The sequence below is a fragment of the Bufo bufo genome, chromosome 2, assembly GCF_905171765.1.
Source record: "Bufo bufo chromosome 2, aBufBuf1.1, whole genome shotgun sequence".
NCBI classification, from domain to species: Eukaryota; Metazoa; Chordata; class Amphibia; order Anura; family Bufonidae; genus Bufo; species Bufo bufo.
The window spans coordinates 598508834-598525859 of record NC_053390.1 but is presented as its reverse complement, the minus strand read 5'-3'; the positions used below and the strand labels follow the sequence as shown (position 1 = coordinate 598525859).

The 17026-nt window shown below is 48.0% G+C and overlaps 1 protein-coding gene across 5 annotated transcripts in view; it reads left to right on the top strand.

The window, feature by feature from the left end:
* LARP7 (La ribonucleoprotein 7, transcriptional regulator) overlaps positions 1-17026 on the top strand; it is a 55321-nt gene that overhangs the window by 26981 nt on the left and 11314 nt on the right. For all 5 annotated transcript variants that reach the window (XM_040418349.1, XM_040418353.1, XM_040418348.1 and 2 more), the window contains 4 exons: positions 523-661; positions 7657-7796; positions 11764-11864; positions 12363-12522. In XM_040418349.1, coding sequence (XP_040274283.1) covers positions 523-661; positions 7657-7796; positions 11764-11864; positions 12363-12522 — 540 coding nt within the window. The remainder of the gene's footprint in view (positions 1-522; positions 662-7656; positions 7797-11763; positions 11865-12362; positions 12523-17026) is intronic.

Genomic DNA, 17026 nt, shown 5'->3' with positions numbered 1-17026 from the left:
CTTTCTCGGTTTCATAGAGTTATGTTGACATTTTTATGCAGTTTTTCATGTGTTAGATTAGATCAGAAATGTGATAGTTTGGGATCTGCTCCTAATTGCCGACAATCTGCTCCTAGCCCCATTATATTAAAGGGTTATTCCCATTTTTATGAACTGACGGCATACTGCTAGGATATGTCATCACTTCATGATCACTGGGGGCCTGAACTCTAGAGCGCTGCAGCCACCTGATTCTCCAGAGGTTCCAAAGCTCTGACACCCACCAGTTATAAAGTGATTGTATAGCTGAGTGATATGCCATCCCTTTATAAGATGGGAAAATCCCTTTAAATGGGAGTCTCATCTGACTGTCATGCATTAGAGATCAGCAGTGTAAGGGCCCATTGGCACACATTACACATAACCTAATTTATAAGATTGTCGAAGCCCCGCAAAATTGTTTAAATCTCTGTTATTGCTGTAACAAGGGGAAAGAAAACAATTTTATCATCTTTTTGTTTCATTTATTTATTTTTTGTCCAGAGATTTCGACTGAAGAAGAAAAGGACACAGGTGATAAGAAGGAAATGTCTGCTAGCAAAGTGAAGCGAAAACGAAAGAAGAAGCATAGGGAGAGGCACAGAGTTGGAGAAGAGGTCATCCCTTTAAGAGTCTTATCCAAGTATGTTTTTTCTTTGTAATGTACAGGTAAAGAGATACGTGCCCTTTTGACACTTATCAATAAAAAATAGTAGGACGGCAGGGTTTGTAATAAATTGTTAAATCAGATTTTCTCGTACTTTTTTCCATTGGGGGACACAGACCATGGGTATAGCTTAGAGGTATTAGTAGGAGGGACACTATGCAAATACAAGGCATGGCGCCTTCCTGGTCCCCCGTGGAGTGCCCGCCGCCGTCTTTGGGACGCTGCCTGGCTGCCTCCATTATCCCCCAAGAAGGCAAGTGGATCCGGGCTCGACCTGTCAGCTCCAGCATCCCACCAGCCCCTGGGTCACCTGCTGCTGCCCTCCATCCAGAGCACTGAACTCAGGTGAGTCAGATGTCTGAAGAGGTGAGCCCTGCTGGTACAGGACAGAGGGAGAAGACTTCAGGAGCAGATAAGTATAAAGCTGCATCCTCTGTGTCTCCCTCCCCCTCCCTCACTCTCCCTCCCTCCCTCTCTGCCTCTGCACTACGACCTATGGGCCGCCTGGGTGAATGGGGAACTGGGTGTAATTCCGTCTGTCTGGGGCGCAGGGTTTTTATGGAAGCACTCTTTAGGGCAGGCGTCTCCACTTCGGACGCTCCATGCTCCTTCTAACCTTTTATCGGGCACTGAGTGGCGCCGCTTCTTTTTCTACAATCGCAGCGCACAGTTCCCCTCCGGTCTCCGGTTTATATAGGCCCTCTGACACCCCTGCTGAGGGGGCTAATTTTTTTCTTCTTAAACCTGAGAGTGGAGCGGGCGCTCTTTTCGCGCTCCTATGACGCGTCTTGGGGGCGGAGCCTAGCGCTTCTCTCCGGCTCTTTCCTCCCTCTGCTGGCAAGCTCCTCACTTCGTGTGGCTGCTCCCCTGCTCCTCTCTGGTCGGTTTTTTCCTGTGCTGTTGCCTGGGTGGTAGGATTTTTATTTTTATTTTTTCCATCTCCCATCTGCATTTAGACCTTTTTTTTTGTGGGTTGCCATCATGCCTAAGCCTAAGTCTGTTAAGACCTCTTCTCAGACCCCAATAGGGTCCTGTATGGAGTGTCTGCTTCCACTTTCGGTCACTGGTACCTGTGCCTCCTGCCCTGCCCCTGGACAGAAACACCCTTCTCCCCCTCCTCTTGCCCAGACCAGCCCCCCTCCGGTCTCTGTGGAGTCCGCGGCTCCCGCTTGGGCATCCGCCATGTCCAGTGCGGCCGCTGATTTGGCCCTATTCGCCAAGGCAGCCATGTCCTTTATGGAACGTATGGCAGTTTCCAATCCTGCGGCGCCAACCACTCCGTCTCCTCACAGTCAGTGGTTCCCGCAGAGGACGCCTGACTACTAAAAGGCAGCGTGAGCGACAGCATCCCTCCTCGGATGACTCCGTTTCCCCCCCCTCGTCTAGAGGCATGTTCGGACGACTCTCTTCCCCCCCCCAGGGAGCGCAGGTCTGAAGGGGAATTGTCCGGTTCGGAAGAGGTCACGGAGCGGGACCTTCCGCCTAAGCTCTCCACTATGGTGGCTGACTTGGTAGCGGCTGACAGGGACACCTTTAACCTCCAAGGGGATTCTCCTCCTTCCACTAGGAGGGACTTCTCCCTTTTTCCTCCCAAAAAACCGGAGGCTGCTGCCTTTCCGGTCCATGAGGAATTTTCCGCGGTCATATCCAAGGCCTGGGACCGTCCTAATCAAAAGTTTTCTGCCACGAAACGCATGGATACTCTCTATCCTTTTCCGGCGGACAGCGTGGAGAAATGGTCTTCTCCCCCTAAGGTGGATTCCCCGGTGGCCAGGTTAGCCAAAAACACGGCCCTCCCGGTTTTGGATGGCTCCTCTCTGCAGGACGCTGTGGACAGGCGCCTAGATTCTCTGCCCAAATCTATTTTCTCACTGGCGGGCACGTCCCTGCGACCTGCCTTTGCCTCGGCATGGGTGGCCAGAGCTCTCTCAGTGTGGTTGCAGCGCCATCACCAGGACCTGGCGGAACAAGATGCGTCTGCGGACACACTGGATTTGGTCCTCCAGATGTCTCAGGCTTCCAAATTCCTCTGCGAGGCCTCCATGGACATTGGTTCCCTCTTTGCCCGCATTTCAGCCCTCTCGGTCATTCAGCGCAGGGAGGTCTGGTTGAAGGTGTGGGACGCCGACGCTTCCTCCAAGCGTTCCCTTGCTAACCTCCCCTTTGAGGGTTCCAGACTTTTCGGGGTTCAACTGGATGAGTTCATGTCTGCCGCTACTGGAGGCAAGAGCACTCGCCCTTCTCGCGTTCCGGGGTATCCGGCCAGAGCCTCGGACCTCTTAATGGCAGTTTCCTCCCTTCTGGACTGGGGGGTTATTACCCCGGTTCCCCCAGAGGAACAGGGCACAGGTTTCTATTCAAACCTGTTCGTGGTCCCAAAGAAGGAGGGGTCGGTGCGTCCGATCCTGGACCTAGAGCTGCTCAACAAGTCTCTACTGGTGCGGAGGTTTCGAATGGAATCCCTCCGCTCCGTTATTGTTTCTCTTCCATGGGAGTTCCTCGTGTCCGTGGACATCCAGAATGCTTATCTGCATGTTCCGATCGCAGAATCTCACCAACGATTCCTGCGCTTCGCCATTGGTGGTCGTCACTATCAGTTTGTCGCCCTTCCTTTCGGGTTAGCAACCGCCCCTCGGGTCTTTTACCAAGATCCTGGCACCGATCATGGCGCTTCTTCGTACCAGGGGCATGTCTTTACTGCCCTATCTGGACGTTCTCTTGATAAAAGCCCCCTCGCTTCCACAGGCCGAGGACAGCGTCCGGATCACTGTTCAGACTCTGGAACAGTTCGGCTGGATAATCAATTTCCCAAAGTCCTTTCTCCTCTCATCCCAGAAGCTCTCCTTCCTGCGTATGATTTTGGACACCTCGTCCGCCAGTGTTCCTGCCAGTCTCCAAGTCCTCCCAGATCCGCGGGGCAGTGTCGCATCTGCTGCGCTCCCAGTTCCTCTCTATACGGGAATGCATGCGGGTCCTGGGTCTTATGGTGGCCTCTTTCGAGGCCATTCCGTATGCCCAGTTTCACACTCTCTTGTTGCAACAGGAGATCCTTTCCCTCTGGGACAAGACCTCTCGGGGTCTAGACGATCGCATCCGCTTGTCTCAGCGGGTTCGGGCAGCTCTTCCTTGGTGGCTGTCCCCGACGAACCTGAGGTTGGGGAGATCCTTTCTCCCGTTCTCCTGGACGATCGTCGCCACCGATAACAGCCTCCTGGGTTGGGGTGGCGTTCTCCAGTCTCGCACGGTTCAAGGGACTTGGTCGGCGGCAGAGTCTCGCCTTCCGATCAACATTCTGGAACTGAGGGCGATTTTCCACTCTCTCTCCCATTGGACTCCTCTCCTTGCGGGCCTCCCGGTGAGGATTCAATCGGACAATGCCACGGCCGTGGCCTACATCAACCATCAGGGCGGGACCCGCAGCCGGATGGTGATGCAGGAGGTGACGAGAATTCTGACATGGGCGGAGTCGCACGTTCCGGTGTTGTCAGCAGTTTACATTCCAGGAGTGGACAACTGGACAGCGGACTTTCTAAGCCGCAACAAAGTGGATCCAGGCGAGTGGTCCCTGCATCCAGATGTATTTGAAGAAATCTGCCGCAGATGGGGCCGTCCGGATGTGGACTTGATGGCGTCCAGGCTCAACAACAAGCTCCCGTTGTTCCTGGCTCACGCCCGGGATCCAAAGGCGTACGGGGTGTATGCGCTCGTGTCTCCGTGGCAGGACTTCAGTCTCCTCTATGTCTTCCCTCCGCTTCCTCTACTACCGAAGGTTCTACGCAAGATCGAGGCGGAAGGGATTCCGACCGTTCTCATCGCCCCAGAGTAGCCCTGCCGCGCGTGATTCTCAGATGTGGCTCGGATGCTGGCGGACTCCCCATGGCCTCTTCCCGACAGAAAGCACCTACTGTCTCAGGGCCCGCTCTTCCACCAGAATTTACGGTCGCTTCGTTTAACGGCGTGGCTGTTGAAACCGCCATCCTGAAGAAGAGGGGGTTCTCGGATTCAGTGATTAGAACCATGATCAAAGCGAGGAAGCCGGCTTCCTCCCGGATTTACTATCGTACCGGGAATGCCTTCCTGACTTTTTGTGAGAGCTCGGGGTTCCCACCCCTTCGCTTTTCCATCCCGATTGTGCTGTCTTTTTTTCTTCAGTCCGGGCTTGAGATGGGACTGTCGCTGAGTTCCCTGAAAGGTCAGGTTTCAGCGCTGGCCGTCTTTTTTCAGAAGTCCCTTGCTCTTATGGGTCCTGTGAAGAATTTTCTTCAGGGGGTGGCACATTCGGTTCTCCTGTATGTTCCCCCTTTGCCTCCTTGGGATCTCAATTTGGTCCTGCGCGCTCTGCAGACGGCCCCTTTCGAACCTCTGAGAGAGGTCTCCCTGACTTTTCTCACCTGGAAGGTGGTCTTCCTTGTGGCCATAACTTCCATCAGACGGGTGTCGGAGCTGGCCGCTCTTTCCTGCCAGGAGCGTTTTCTGTTTTTTCACCAGCATAAGGTTGTGCTCCGTCCGGTTCCCTCCTTTTTGCCCAAAGTGGTCTCTCCCTTCCACCTTAACGAGAATCTTGTCCTGCCCTCCTTTTGTTCTTCTCCGGGAAACCCCAAGGAACGCGCTCTACATTCCCTGGATGTCGTACAGACCCTGAAGGTGTATCTCACGGCTACCGCTTCCGTCCGCTGTTCAGATTCCTTCTTTGTGATACCCGAGAGACCTCGTAAGGTTCTGGCGGCCTCCAGGGTCACTGTGGCGCGATGGATCCGCTCTGCAATTTCCGCGGCTTATCGCGCTCGTGGTAGGGTTCCCCCGGCTTGGATTACCGCTCACTCCACTAGGGCGGTGGGGGCCTCCTGGGCAAGGCTCAATCGTTCCTCTGCGTCTCAACTGTGTAAGGCGGCCACCTGGTCGTCCTTACATACCTTCTCGAAGTTTTATCAGTTGCATTCACTGGCTTCGGCTGATGCTGTCTTTGGCCGCAGGGTTTTGCAGGCTGTGGTTCCTGTTTGACCGTTGGGCGTTCCTCCTGGCGGCGCTGATATTTTTTCCCACCCCATGGACTGCTTTAGGACGTCCCATGGTCTGTGTCCCCCAATGGAAAAAAGTACGAGAAAAGGAGATTTTTTGTGAAACTCACCTGTAAAATCTTTTTCTCGTCTTTTCCATTGGGGGACACAGCTCCCACCCATTCTGCCTGTTGCAGGAGGGGTTTTTAGTTCAGTTTCTGTTTGTGGTTGGACCTCATGAGCTTTGGTCCGATGGCTTCCATTATTTTTTCTTATCTCCTTCTCCTACTGCTTTTGCAACGCCTGAGTTCTCCTGGTGGAGTCGGGGGGGGGGTATAGCCCGAGGAGGAGGAGCTCTTTTTTGTATTTGCATAGTGTCCCTCCTACTAATACCTCTAAGCTATACCCATGGTCTGTGTCCCCCCAATGGAAAAGACGAGAAAAAGATTTTACAGGTGAGTTTCACAAAAAATCTCCTTATTGCTTCTCCCCATTGGAATCCTCAGGGGATGATTGGGCTGGGCCCACAGACATGAGATTCAGTTGTTATAACTGGACAAAAACCCCTCATGTTCTTGGCTAGTTTTGTAGTACAGTAGGTATGAAAATGTTATGTATGTAGCACAGCAGACAGAAAATGTAGACGTGTCATCAAGTTTTATTGTGAGAGGGAATCCAGTCATTACATGGATACAGAACCAGAAATTTAAAGATATTACTTTTATAGTGTGCACTGCCAAATGGTGCAGTTGTGTGATTGTCAAAAAGGTGTCCCACGATTGTGGTAATATATTACTGTTAGATCACACAAAATGTAACAGTTTCTCAGTTCGAATAATTTGAATGCTCCTGTGTCTAGAGATTGCGGTTACATAATTGTTATGGTGCCCCCTGGTGTTCTTTTGATTCCCTTTCAGGATGTCCACCTAGACGTCTTTTTACATGTCATGCCGATTATCAGGGATGAGCGTTTGTATAAATGTTCATTCCCGATAATTGGCCTGTGTAAAAGGTGCCAACCGTCACCCGATGAATGAGCAAACGCTCGTTCATAGGGTGATTTGTGTAATTCTGCTGCCAGCAAAAATCATTGCTTCTATTTAGCAGATTGTGTTATCTGAACAATGATCTGCCCAGGAACAATGATTTTCTATGGGGACAAGCGATCGTTGTAGTGACCCCATTTTCCCATACAGCGGAGGTGATTGCTGCATGTAAACGCAGCCCTCATCTCTGCTGATGATTAGGCAATTAACGGTAACCCTTCGTTCCTGATAAGCGGCCTGACACATTGGTCCATGTAAAAGGACCTTTACGTGTTCAGTGCTGGGGAGAACAAGCCACTTCTATTGCACAGTTTTGTATTTGCTATCATTCTGCATTACAAGAGGATCCATAGGAGCATTTTTTAAATGATTCCAAAAAAATAGAAAAAATGTTCACGTGACAAACAGAAATATATTATGTAATCGTGTGTATCAGCTATTGCTATGCAAGTTTGTATACAGAGATACTGTGAACAATGAACAGAAATAGCTGAGATACAAATGTATAAATTACACATTTTGCTGAGTCTTCTCCTCCAAAACTATATCTCAATCTGCCCAGCTTCTCCTGCTCTCCCACATGCTACCTGCAGATTGCACTTAGTGGTGACCATGGAAAGAATGGACATGTCCTTGTGTTGTGGCACAGTGTCTGGACGGCTGCCACTGGAAGGAGATTCAATGGGGCTAAATTACAATCAGGTCCGCAGCATTCAAATTGAAAAAATGCGACAGAAACCATGACAGTTTCTGACATGGAATATGCCGCAGATTTTGACATTGTTAGAATCCGCTACATGGGCACCTAAGAAATAGAGTCCAGGGTGGGAGACATACAGTACATGTGCTCTTGTCTCGTACAGGAGCTTCTACTTCTTTGAAATAAGCCTCAGTTGTCTAGTAACTTGCGTATCTTTATTCTCTACAGGCAAGAATGGTTAGATCTCAAGGCTGAGTATTTGACCCTGCAAAGAGCTAGCATGTCTGCCCTAAAAAAGTCGATAAGGGGAAGAAATAATGATTCGATGGAGGTTGAAGAAGCAAAACAGAACTCAAGTGTGAAAGACGGTGAACAGTTTTAAATTTTAAGCTTTTTTTTTTCTTTATACATACATTAATGAGATAATTTTACAAGTGAATTCATTTGCCTAAAACAATGTCCTCCGTGCTGCTTCATGTCATCTCTTTGCTGCTCAGTATCTGGTTTTCGCACTTTAATAGGTAAACATGCAAAATAGAGAAACTGAAATCCTTCTTGTCTTTATTATAAAGGGTTTTCAGTTTTATCAGCTTTGCACATCCTTGGGGTCCACAATATATGAGCACCATATCACAGATGCAGACCCATTCGCTTGTATGAGTCCGCAATCCCGATGATACAGTGCGGTGTGGAACAGAGGCACGGATTGGAAGCACTACAGAGTGCTTCCTTGGGTTTTCTGTCCATGCCTCCGCACTGCAGAAAAGTAGTGCATGCACTACTTTTCTGCAGTGCGGTTGGATGCGGATCGAGGACCACATTCAGTTTGCGGTCCGCAGCACGGGCCTGGCCGGCACACGTTCATGTGCACAAGCTTTTAAAAGAGCTTTCCACTATGAATCTCTTCTTGTATGGGGTATGTGTATGTGTATGTATGTGTGTGTATGTATATATGTGTGTATATATATATATATATATATATGTGAAAAATGGCGGCACTGACTACTGCGCGGAAAAAATAGGGTGCACGTTCCAGGGGAATAGACTCCTTACCCCAATCAATGGATCCAGAAAAAGGACGGCACACCGGTCTTGAAAAAGTAAAAGTGGTTTTAATCAACCTTGCGGTACAACGTTTCGGCTCCAATACTGAGCCTTTCTCAAGCACAAATACAAATCAAAAGTGAGCAGTTATATAGGTGAGCTAATTGCATTACACATCATGTGATCACTACACGTCCCACCCCAAGGGGCGTGTTCAATGTTTAACCAATACATAAACATAATTGCAGAAATAGCAAATACAGAAATAAAGCAAATATCATCAGTTACATATATCCGATGTTAATCCCATGTGAGACATCATTCAGGTGTATGTGTCGAACATATATATATAGTGAATATGACAAGGAAGAGGGCAGACCCATCGGCTGCATTTACATCAATACACAGCCAGTGGATGTGTCCAAAACGTGTGAACATACTGAGGGAGGAGCTGAGAAATAGATCAAAAGACACTCTCAAAAAAGCTTGTAGCTATGTTATAACCTGATCCTGTGTAGGTTGAACGCCGCAGCTGTACGATCGCTGGATCCCATTGCCAACTCACTGTTATCTCGATCCGGCACCAGGAAGGGAATATCGCCTGCTGTCTGTCACCTTGCGTCATCAGAGGCCGCCCTCTGTTGCGTCACCACTCCATCGTCACTTCCGGCCTAGGTGCTGCACTGCACATGTCCCGTTCACGTCCCATATCGGGACGCCATCTTGGATACTGGAAAGATGCCCTTAATCCAAATTATGGTACTTCAGGGTATAGCGAACCAGACCGACATAGACAGCCCGGAAACCAGATTGTCCTAGTGTCTTGCCTGGATAGGAGCCCACCATCACAACGGAAACCGTTACATATAGAGGGTTACCCATCACTGGTGTCCGGTCGCTTACATACCCATGAGGGTTCTCCTCCAGTCTGTACCCAGGTATTGCAGGGGGCAAATCTAAACCAGATAGATGGTGGAACAGCCGTGTCACCATATCGGCCCAATTGTGGTGCCCTTGATGTGTGTCTGATCGGACAGTGAGAAATACCAAAAAGAAAAAAAGAAAAAGAAAAAAAAGCATAGCTATCAGAGGTATTGGCCCCCTGTACATAAAATTGTGTCAATTTCATTCTCAAGCTCAAACCCTCCGTATGGTGAGTGATGGTGATCTGTGAGAAGAAAGAAAAAAAGAGTGAGGAAGAATCAAATTTACTGTTGATTCAACAGTTTTTAAATAAATGTATATTCTGTGTGTACACAGACACACCTAGACATATTCCACATGACACAGAGGGCAAGCCACTCATCACAACACCTCTTGGATCTTGTTTCAAGGAGATAACAGAATTTCAATGTCCCCCTTTATTCTCGTACCGTCGGTCAAGAAATCTCCGTGACCAATTGGTCAGGGCCGATATTGGCCCTAAAGGGTCCTGCAGACAAACCACCTTAGCGCAGCCGGGCTTGGGATGTTTCCCTTGCTTGGGGTGCGTTAATTGTAGGTATATTTGTAAAGGGAGATCGTTCATACATCCTCTTACAGGTGAATCACACAGTATACTGTTCCATCTTACGTGCAATTCCAGCTACGTTGTTTACGTACTTTCATGTCCCTGCAAAGTACTTTATGTGGGTGAGACGACAACTGACCTGAAGACCCGCCTTAATAATCATCGTCTGAGCATTCGCAAGAAACGCCTTGACTTACCTGTCTCTAAACATTTCTCTGAGGCTGGGCACAGGGAGAGAGATCTGATGGTTTGGATCATCGACCATGTACCCCAGCCCAGACGTGGCGGTGACAGGTCTAAATTATTGAAACGTAGGGAACTTCGCTGGATTCATAGGCTTAATAGCCTTAAACCCAATGGATTGAACATTGAGTTTAATTTTGGGGAGGTGTTGTGATGAGTGGCTTGCCCTCTGTGTCATGTGGAATATGTCTAGGTGTGTCTGTGTACACACAGAATATACATTTATTTAAAAACTGTTGAATCAACAGTAAATTTGATTCTTCCTCACTCTTTTTTTCTTTCTTCTCACAGATCACCATCACTCACCATACGGAGGGTTTGAGCTTGAGAATGAAATTGACACAATTTTATGTACAGGGGGCCAATACCTCTGATAGCTATGCTTTTTTTTCTTTTTCTTTTTTTCTTTTTTTCTTTTTGGTATTTCTCACTGTCCGATCAGACACACATCAAGGGCACCACAATTGGGCCGATATGGTGACACGGCTGTTCCACCATCTATCTGGTTTAGATTTGCCCCCTGCAATACCTGGGTACAGACTGGAGGAGAACCCTCATGGGTATGTAAGCGACCGGACACCAGTGATGGGTAACCCTCTATATGTAACGGTTTCCGTTGTGATGGTGGGCTCCTATCCAGGCAAGACACTAGGACAATCTGGTTTCCGGGCTGTCTATGTCGGTCTGGTTCGCTATACCCTGAAGTACCATAATTTGGATTAAGGGCATCTTTCCAGTATCCAAGATGGCGTCCCGATATGGGACGTGAACGGGACATGTGCAGTGCAGCACCTAGGCCGGAAGTGACGATGGAGTGGTGACGCAACAGAGGGCGGCCTCTGATGACGCAAGGTGACAGACAGCAGGCGATATTCCCTTCCTGGTGCCGGATCGAGATAACAGTGAGTTGGCAATGGGATCCAGCGATCGTACAGCTGCGGCGTTCAACCTACACAGGATCAGGTTATAACATAGCTACAAGCTTTTTTGAGAGTGTCTTTTGATCTATTTCTCAGCTCCTCCCTCAGTATGTTCACACGTTTTGGACACATCCACTGGCTGTGTATTGATGTAAATGCAGCCGATGGGTCTGCCCTCTTCCTTGTCATATTCACTATATATATATATGTTCGACACATACACCTGAATGATGTCTCACATGGGATTAACATCGGATATATGTAACTGATGATATTTGCTTTATTTCTGTATTTGCTATTTCTGCAATTATGTTTATGTATTGGTTAAACATTGAACACGCCCCTTGGGGTGGGACGTGTAGTGATCACATGATGTGTAATGCAATTAGCTCACCTATATAACTGCTCACTTTTGATTTGTATTTGTGCTTGAGAAAGGCTCAGTATTGGAGCCGAAACGTTGTACCGCAAGGTTGATTAAAACCACTTTTACTTTTTCAAGACCGGTGTGCCGTCCTTTTTCTGGATCTATATATATATATATATATATATCTTCTAAACTTGCTCATTTAGCTAATTTCATCATGACTCCGTTTTGTTTTCTTCTGTTTTTTTTAGTTAATATGGTGAAGAACGAAACACTTGGACCGCAGTTTGTCTGTGGGGTTATTGTGAAGATCACCAGTTTGGAACCATTTCCAAATCGCCAGCATGTTAAAGTAAATCTTTTTTGCAGCTTTCGTAATATTTTTTCTTATTTTTATATGTAAGTAGTAGTATACACAAAAAATGCAAACATATGTGAGGTCATGTGGGTAACTGCCGTCAAAAGGAGCCTAGCAGTCTTTAAATTTGTAGGTCTTGCTTTCTTTCTTTTCTTTCATTCAGAGAAATAAAAAATAAAAAATCATGGAGTTTTACTCCATGAGAAACAGAAATGCATTAAGGCAGATTTATTATTGGTTTTCAGCGGATTTAAGGTTTTACTATAGATTTACTATCATTTATGCCAGAAACCAGTGTGCATTATAGCTGAATTATGCATTTATAAATAGGGCACATCTTACTTCAACAGACATTTTACTAATACTGGCATATTAGGTTTCCATTTTAGTAAATCTGCCTCATTATAGTGGTTTCCTAATCACTCCAGTCATGCTCTGGCTACTCTAGCTAAGCAACGTCAAATGAAGTAACACATCTCTTCGTTCCTATAGGATGCTTTGTCTGGGGTCTCTGAAGTGGCATATGTAGATATGCTGGAAGGAGATACAGAGTGTCATGTTCGTTTTAAAACCCCTGAAGGTGCCCAAGCAGTTCTTGATTCCTGCCCAGAAGTGCAGAGAAAGCATAACTGGAAAATGCAGATCCTTTCTGGTAAGTACTTGGCTGGTTGACACACTGTAAATGTAGCTTTAGTAACCAGGCTATAAAATACCTGCCAAATATAAAAACAAAAGTACACGGTCAGCTTGTGGTGTGTATGGTTCATATCGTGATGTAGCAGTGGAGACCTAGGATTGATGGTGGGATGACTCTGGTGGCCTTTTCACAGGTTGCATTGCTATCTCTGTTCATATATTGTAGTAATAGATTTGTATTTTAAGAATGAATTTGACACAAACAGACAGTTTAAATGAGTGTGACTATTTTAGCAGAAAATAAGGATTTATTAAAGGAATTGTCCAGGATTTTCAGAAACTTGAGCAATAGCAGGAAATGGTACAGTATAAATTATAAGCATTATTTGCCAGTTAAGTCCTCCAGTGCCAGTTACTTTAGTGTTCCCCACCGGTCCTGCAACAGTGGGGGCGGTGATTGGCTGCAGTGGTCATGTAAATGACACAATGCTGCAGAACCAGTGGATACCACTGGAGAGGCGGGACTAAAGCAGCAAAGGACTTAATAGGTAAATAATGATTTTGTTTTTTGCTAAGCTCCATTCAAGTGAACAGGGCTTAGCTGCACCCCCCAGGCCAGCGATACTAGTCGTGATTTCACTTGGCCTGTCGTAAACGGAGAGAAGGCCGCGGCACTTCTGGAGCACCGCCGCCTTCTCAATCAGCTGATCGGTGGGGGTCCCAGGTTTCAGACCCCTGCTGATCAGATGCTGATGACCTCTCCAGAGGATAGATCAAATATTTGTTATCAGAAAATGCTTTATGGCCCATGGGCCCCTTTCCTGCCCTGCCTCCAGCACTGAACATTCACCCTTAAAGGAACACTAAACACAGAATCCAGACAAAAGACAACCAACAAAACCTAGCAATCTCTTTATTTTTCTTGTTTTGTCAGATATCACTATTGCAGACCATGAAAAGTAAAACAGAAAAGCAGTGTATTCTTTTCTTACACTGAAGCCACGTCTTCTCCCTCTCCCCTTCTGATGCTAGTGTGCGTGAGCCAGGAGGTTTGGGAGCAGATGGCTGGCCAGCCATATTACCAGCTGTAGTACATATATAGTACCAGCCAATAGCCATAGTACCAGTAATAGCAACAGTAGTACATACACAGTACCTGCCATAGTACATATAGTTGAATACCTAATCTACCTAGTTATGCAGTGATAATTGCATCCTTCACAGTGTAATTGTGCAGATTTGCCTTTCAGCAGCTTTGGAAAGTTGGGTAGCATGTGGAGGTATGCGGGAGACCAAACCACATATATAGTACATACTCATGCTTGCCCCTGGTACTATATGTATTAATGTAGTGTATGCTGAATGTATGTATGAAGTGTGACTTCAATTGCAGAGGTTTTTATCCAGCTATTCCAGGCCATTGAATTCCAAATTTCCCTAGTTATGCAGTAATAAATCCTTTCATCTAGCTCAGTGATAGCACTGGCCAGATGAACTGGTATTAACAGATTATGTTGTCCTGGTACTATCTGATAGTCACTCAGTGTATCAGGGCTACATTGTTAGTAGTTTATATAACCAGTATGCCCAATCACTGCCCAATGAGGTTATTACTCAGCTTTCCCAGACAGCAGAATGCCAGATCAGCCTATTTATGAACTGATAAATCCCCAGTTTCTATCCGTATCATTGGGGGACACAGGCTTGACCATTGGTATAGCTGTTGCCACTAGGAGACGGACACTAAACACAAAAGTGTGAGCTTCTTCCTTCAGCTATACCCTTCCTACAGGGACTAAGCTAAATCAGTTTTAGCTTAGTGTCTGAAGGAGGCAGGCCGCCCTGCTTTGCAGGTCTGCTAATTTTTTCCTTTTTTTTATTTTTATTATTCTTTTCTTCTAGCGGGATTTCAGTCTGTCTCAGCTGCCTGCATTCCCATCCAGGAGACGGGAGACCAGGGTCCCCCAATCCCGCTTCTCCTTCCCGGTCTCCAGAAGTCGAGGTTCTTAAAGCCTCTGCATCCCGCCAGCCTTCGGGTCACCACGGCCGCCCACTAGAAGTCCTTTCTGTTTCCGGTGTAGCGCCCTCCCCAAGGGGCCGCACATTGAAGGTGGTGATTGGGCTGGAGCCAGGGGGGCAAAAGACACCGGATGTGTGAGAATTTCCTCCGGTGCACATTCAGGGGCCATTCCTCCTTTGCGTTGCTTCCTGTCCTACAAGGTGGCCTTTTTGGTGGCAATAACTTCAATCCGTTAGGTGTCGGAACTCGCGGCTCTTTCCTGTTGGTCGCCTTTCTTGATCCTCCATAAGGACAAAGTAGTCTTTCACCCTGTTCAGTCCTTCCTTCTAAAGGTTGTGTCGGCATTCCATCTCAATGAAGAGATCATTCTCCCTTTTATTTTGTCTGGACCCGTCTCATCCTCGTGAGCCTTCGCTCCACACTCTGGATTTGGTGCAGGCAATTCACATCTATCTGTCCCAGACGTCATCTTTCCAGCGGACAGATTCCCTGTTCGTCATTCCAGAAGGGCCGAGACTAGGGCTGGCTGCGTCTAAAACTTCCATTTCCTGATGGATTTGTTTGGCCATTGTGGAAACGTACTGCGTCCGGGTTACTGCTCATTCTGCTTGGGCAGTGCATCATGGGGCTTTGGGGCTTCGGCCCTTCAGGTATGCAAGGCGGCTACCTGGTCGTCTTTGCATACTTTTTCCAAATTTTACAGAGTACACACCTAGTCTTCTGATGCTTCTCTGGGGTGTAGAGTTTTGCAGACGGCGGTTTTGTTTGTTTGTTTTTTTTGCCCCCCCTTGGGACTGCTCTGTAATGTCCTCCAATGATACAGATGAGAGAACTAGATTTTGTCACGGCTGAGGATGGGGGAAACCCTCAGCCGTGCGATGCAAGAAGATGTTTGGTCGCTGCTCGGCCAGGACCCAGGATCAGGGAGCAGGTCACCTCCTATCGCGTCCCTAATACTGACCCTGACTCCTAGCTGTATGAGCCGACCCTGATGGTAGGAGGGCTCATACTCCCGAACCTTGGGGTCCCTACTAGCCCTCAGGGTGGCCCTGAACTAGGAGCAGGGTAAGTATTAGGGACACGATAGGAGGTGACCTGCTCCCTGATCCTGTGGTCCTGGCCGAGCAGCGACCAAACATCTTCTGGCATCGCACGGCTGAGGGTTTCCCCCATCCTCAGCCGTGACAGTATGACCGCAATGGCTCCTTACTTGGATCCTACCTTCGGAAGAGGGTGCAGCATGCATCGCCATATGCTTGTGGGGTGCATGCGCGTTCTCCAGAGGGAGAGCGTTTTGGGCATCACCGTTAACGGCGCGGTTGGTGGCTTATTCCCCGCCATCTTACCTTCCGTGTCCGTGTTGGTGATCCCTTGTCCCTCTCTATGTTCCTATCTCTGGTCTGCTGGCAGCATTCCGTTGGTGTTCCGGCTGTGTGCTGGTTTGGAGTGCCTGTTGGCAGCGACTGGAGTGGGAACGTGAGTAGAGAGTGGACGCAGTGCCAGTGCGGTCTCCCCGGGCTGTTTCTTTGCTGGTCTCTGGTTCCTGTGTGTTGCTCCAGAGCCTAGCAGTCGGAACTTGGTTCCTGTGTGTTGCTCCAGGGTCCGGCAGCAGTCCTGGGGAGACTCATGTTCTGGCGCTGATTCCCCTACATTTCCCTTCTCCCATTCCATTTTTGAGTCCCTCACTGGTTTTCCCTTTTTTTTTTTTTTTTGGTGGGGGGGCTTTGAGGGGTGGGAGTGTCACGACCATGGTTGTGGTCGTGACTCCTTGGTTCGCATGCTGTTGTCAGCGGTTTGTTTTATGTTCTCAACCACAGGTGTGGGCTCTGTATCTTGCCTCACGTGTGGTTGCCGTTGGCAACATTAGGTTGTTGGCAGTGGAGCGGCCTGAGCGGTTGCTAGGCGCTCGCTGTCACGGCATGCGGTTGCCTCTGGCAACATGTGGTTTTAGTGTTCACTTTCTATGTTTGGTATGAGGGAGTTTGTGGTGTGTACACTTCCCCTTTAAGTGACACTTACCTTGTTTGGTGATGAAAGGGTTAACCCCTTTCCTAGTGTGTGGGTGTGTGTGTGTGGCAGCTTGGGCTATTTAGCTTCCTGCTGAAGGCAGTTGCTGAGGGGTACTTCAGCCATGCGGTTTGCTGGAGTCATCCTCCTGGTTCATATACCATCTTTCCAGTAAGGGCCACCCTTGCGGTCATAAAAAGAATGTCTGATGTTAAGTTGATGTTTTTATGCTCTTGATATTTATTGCAGCTATGGATGTCCTGGTTACTTGTGTGTTTTGATGTGTGTGCTGTCTCTCTAGTGTTTGTGTGGACAGCGTATTTGAGCACGGGTTCGAGTCAGCAAGGCTGTGGCAGGTTAGTGTGGAACTGCTTGGTTCACCTGTCATATCCATATGTCTATGTTCCCCATCTCCTTGCAGCTTGGCCAGTGAGACTCCTGTTCGTCCGTGCCTAGGAGGAACAGGTCGTCTTACCCTGCTCCTAGTTCAGGG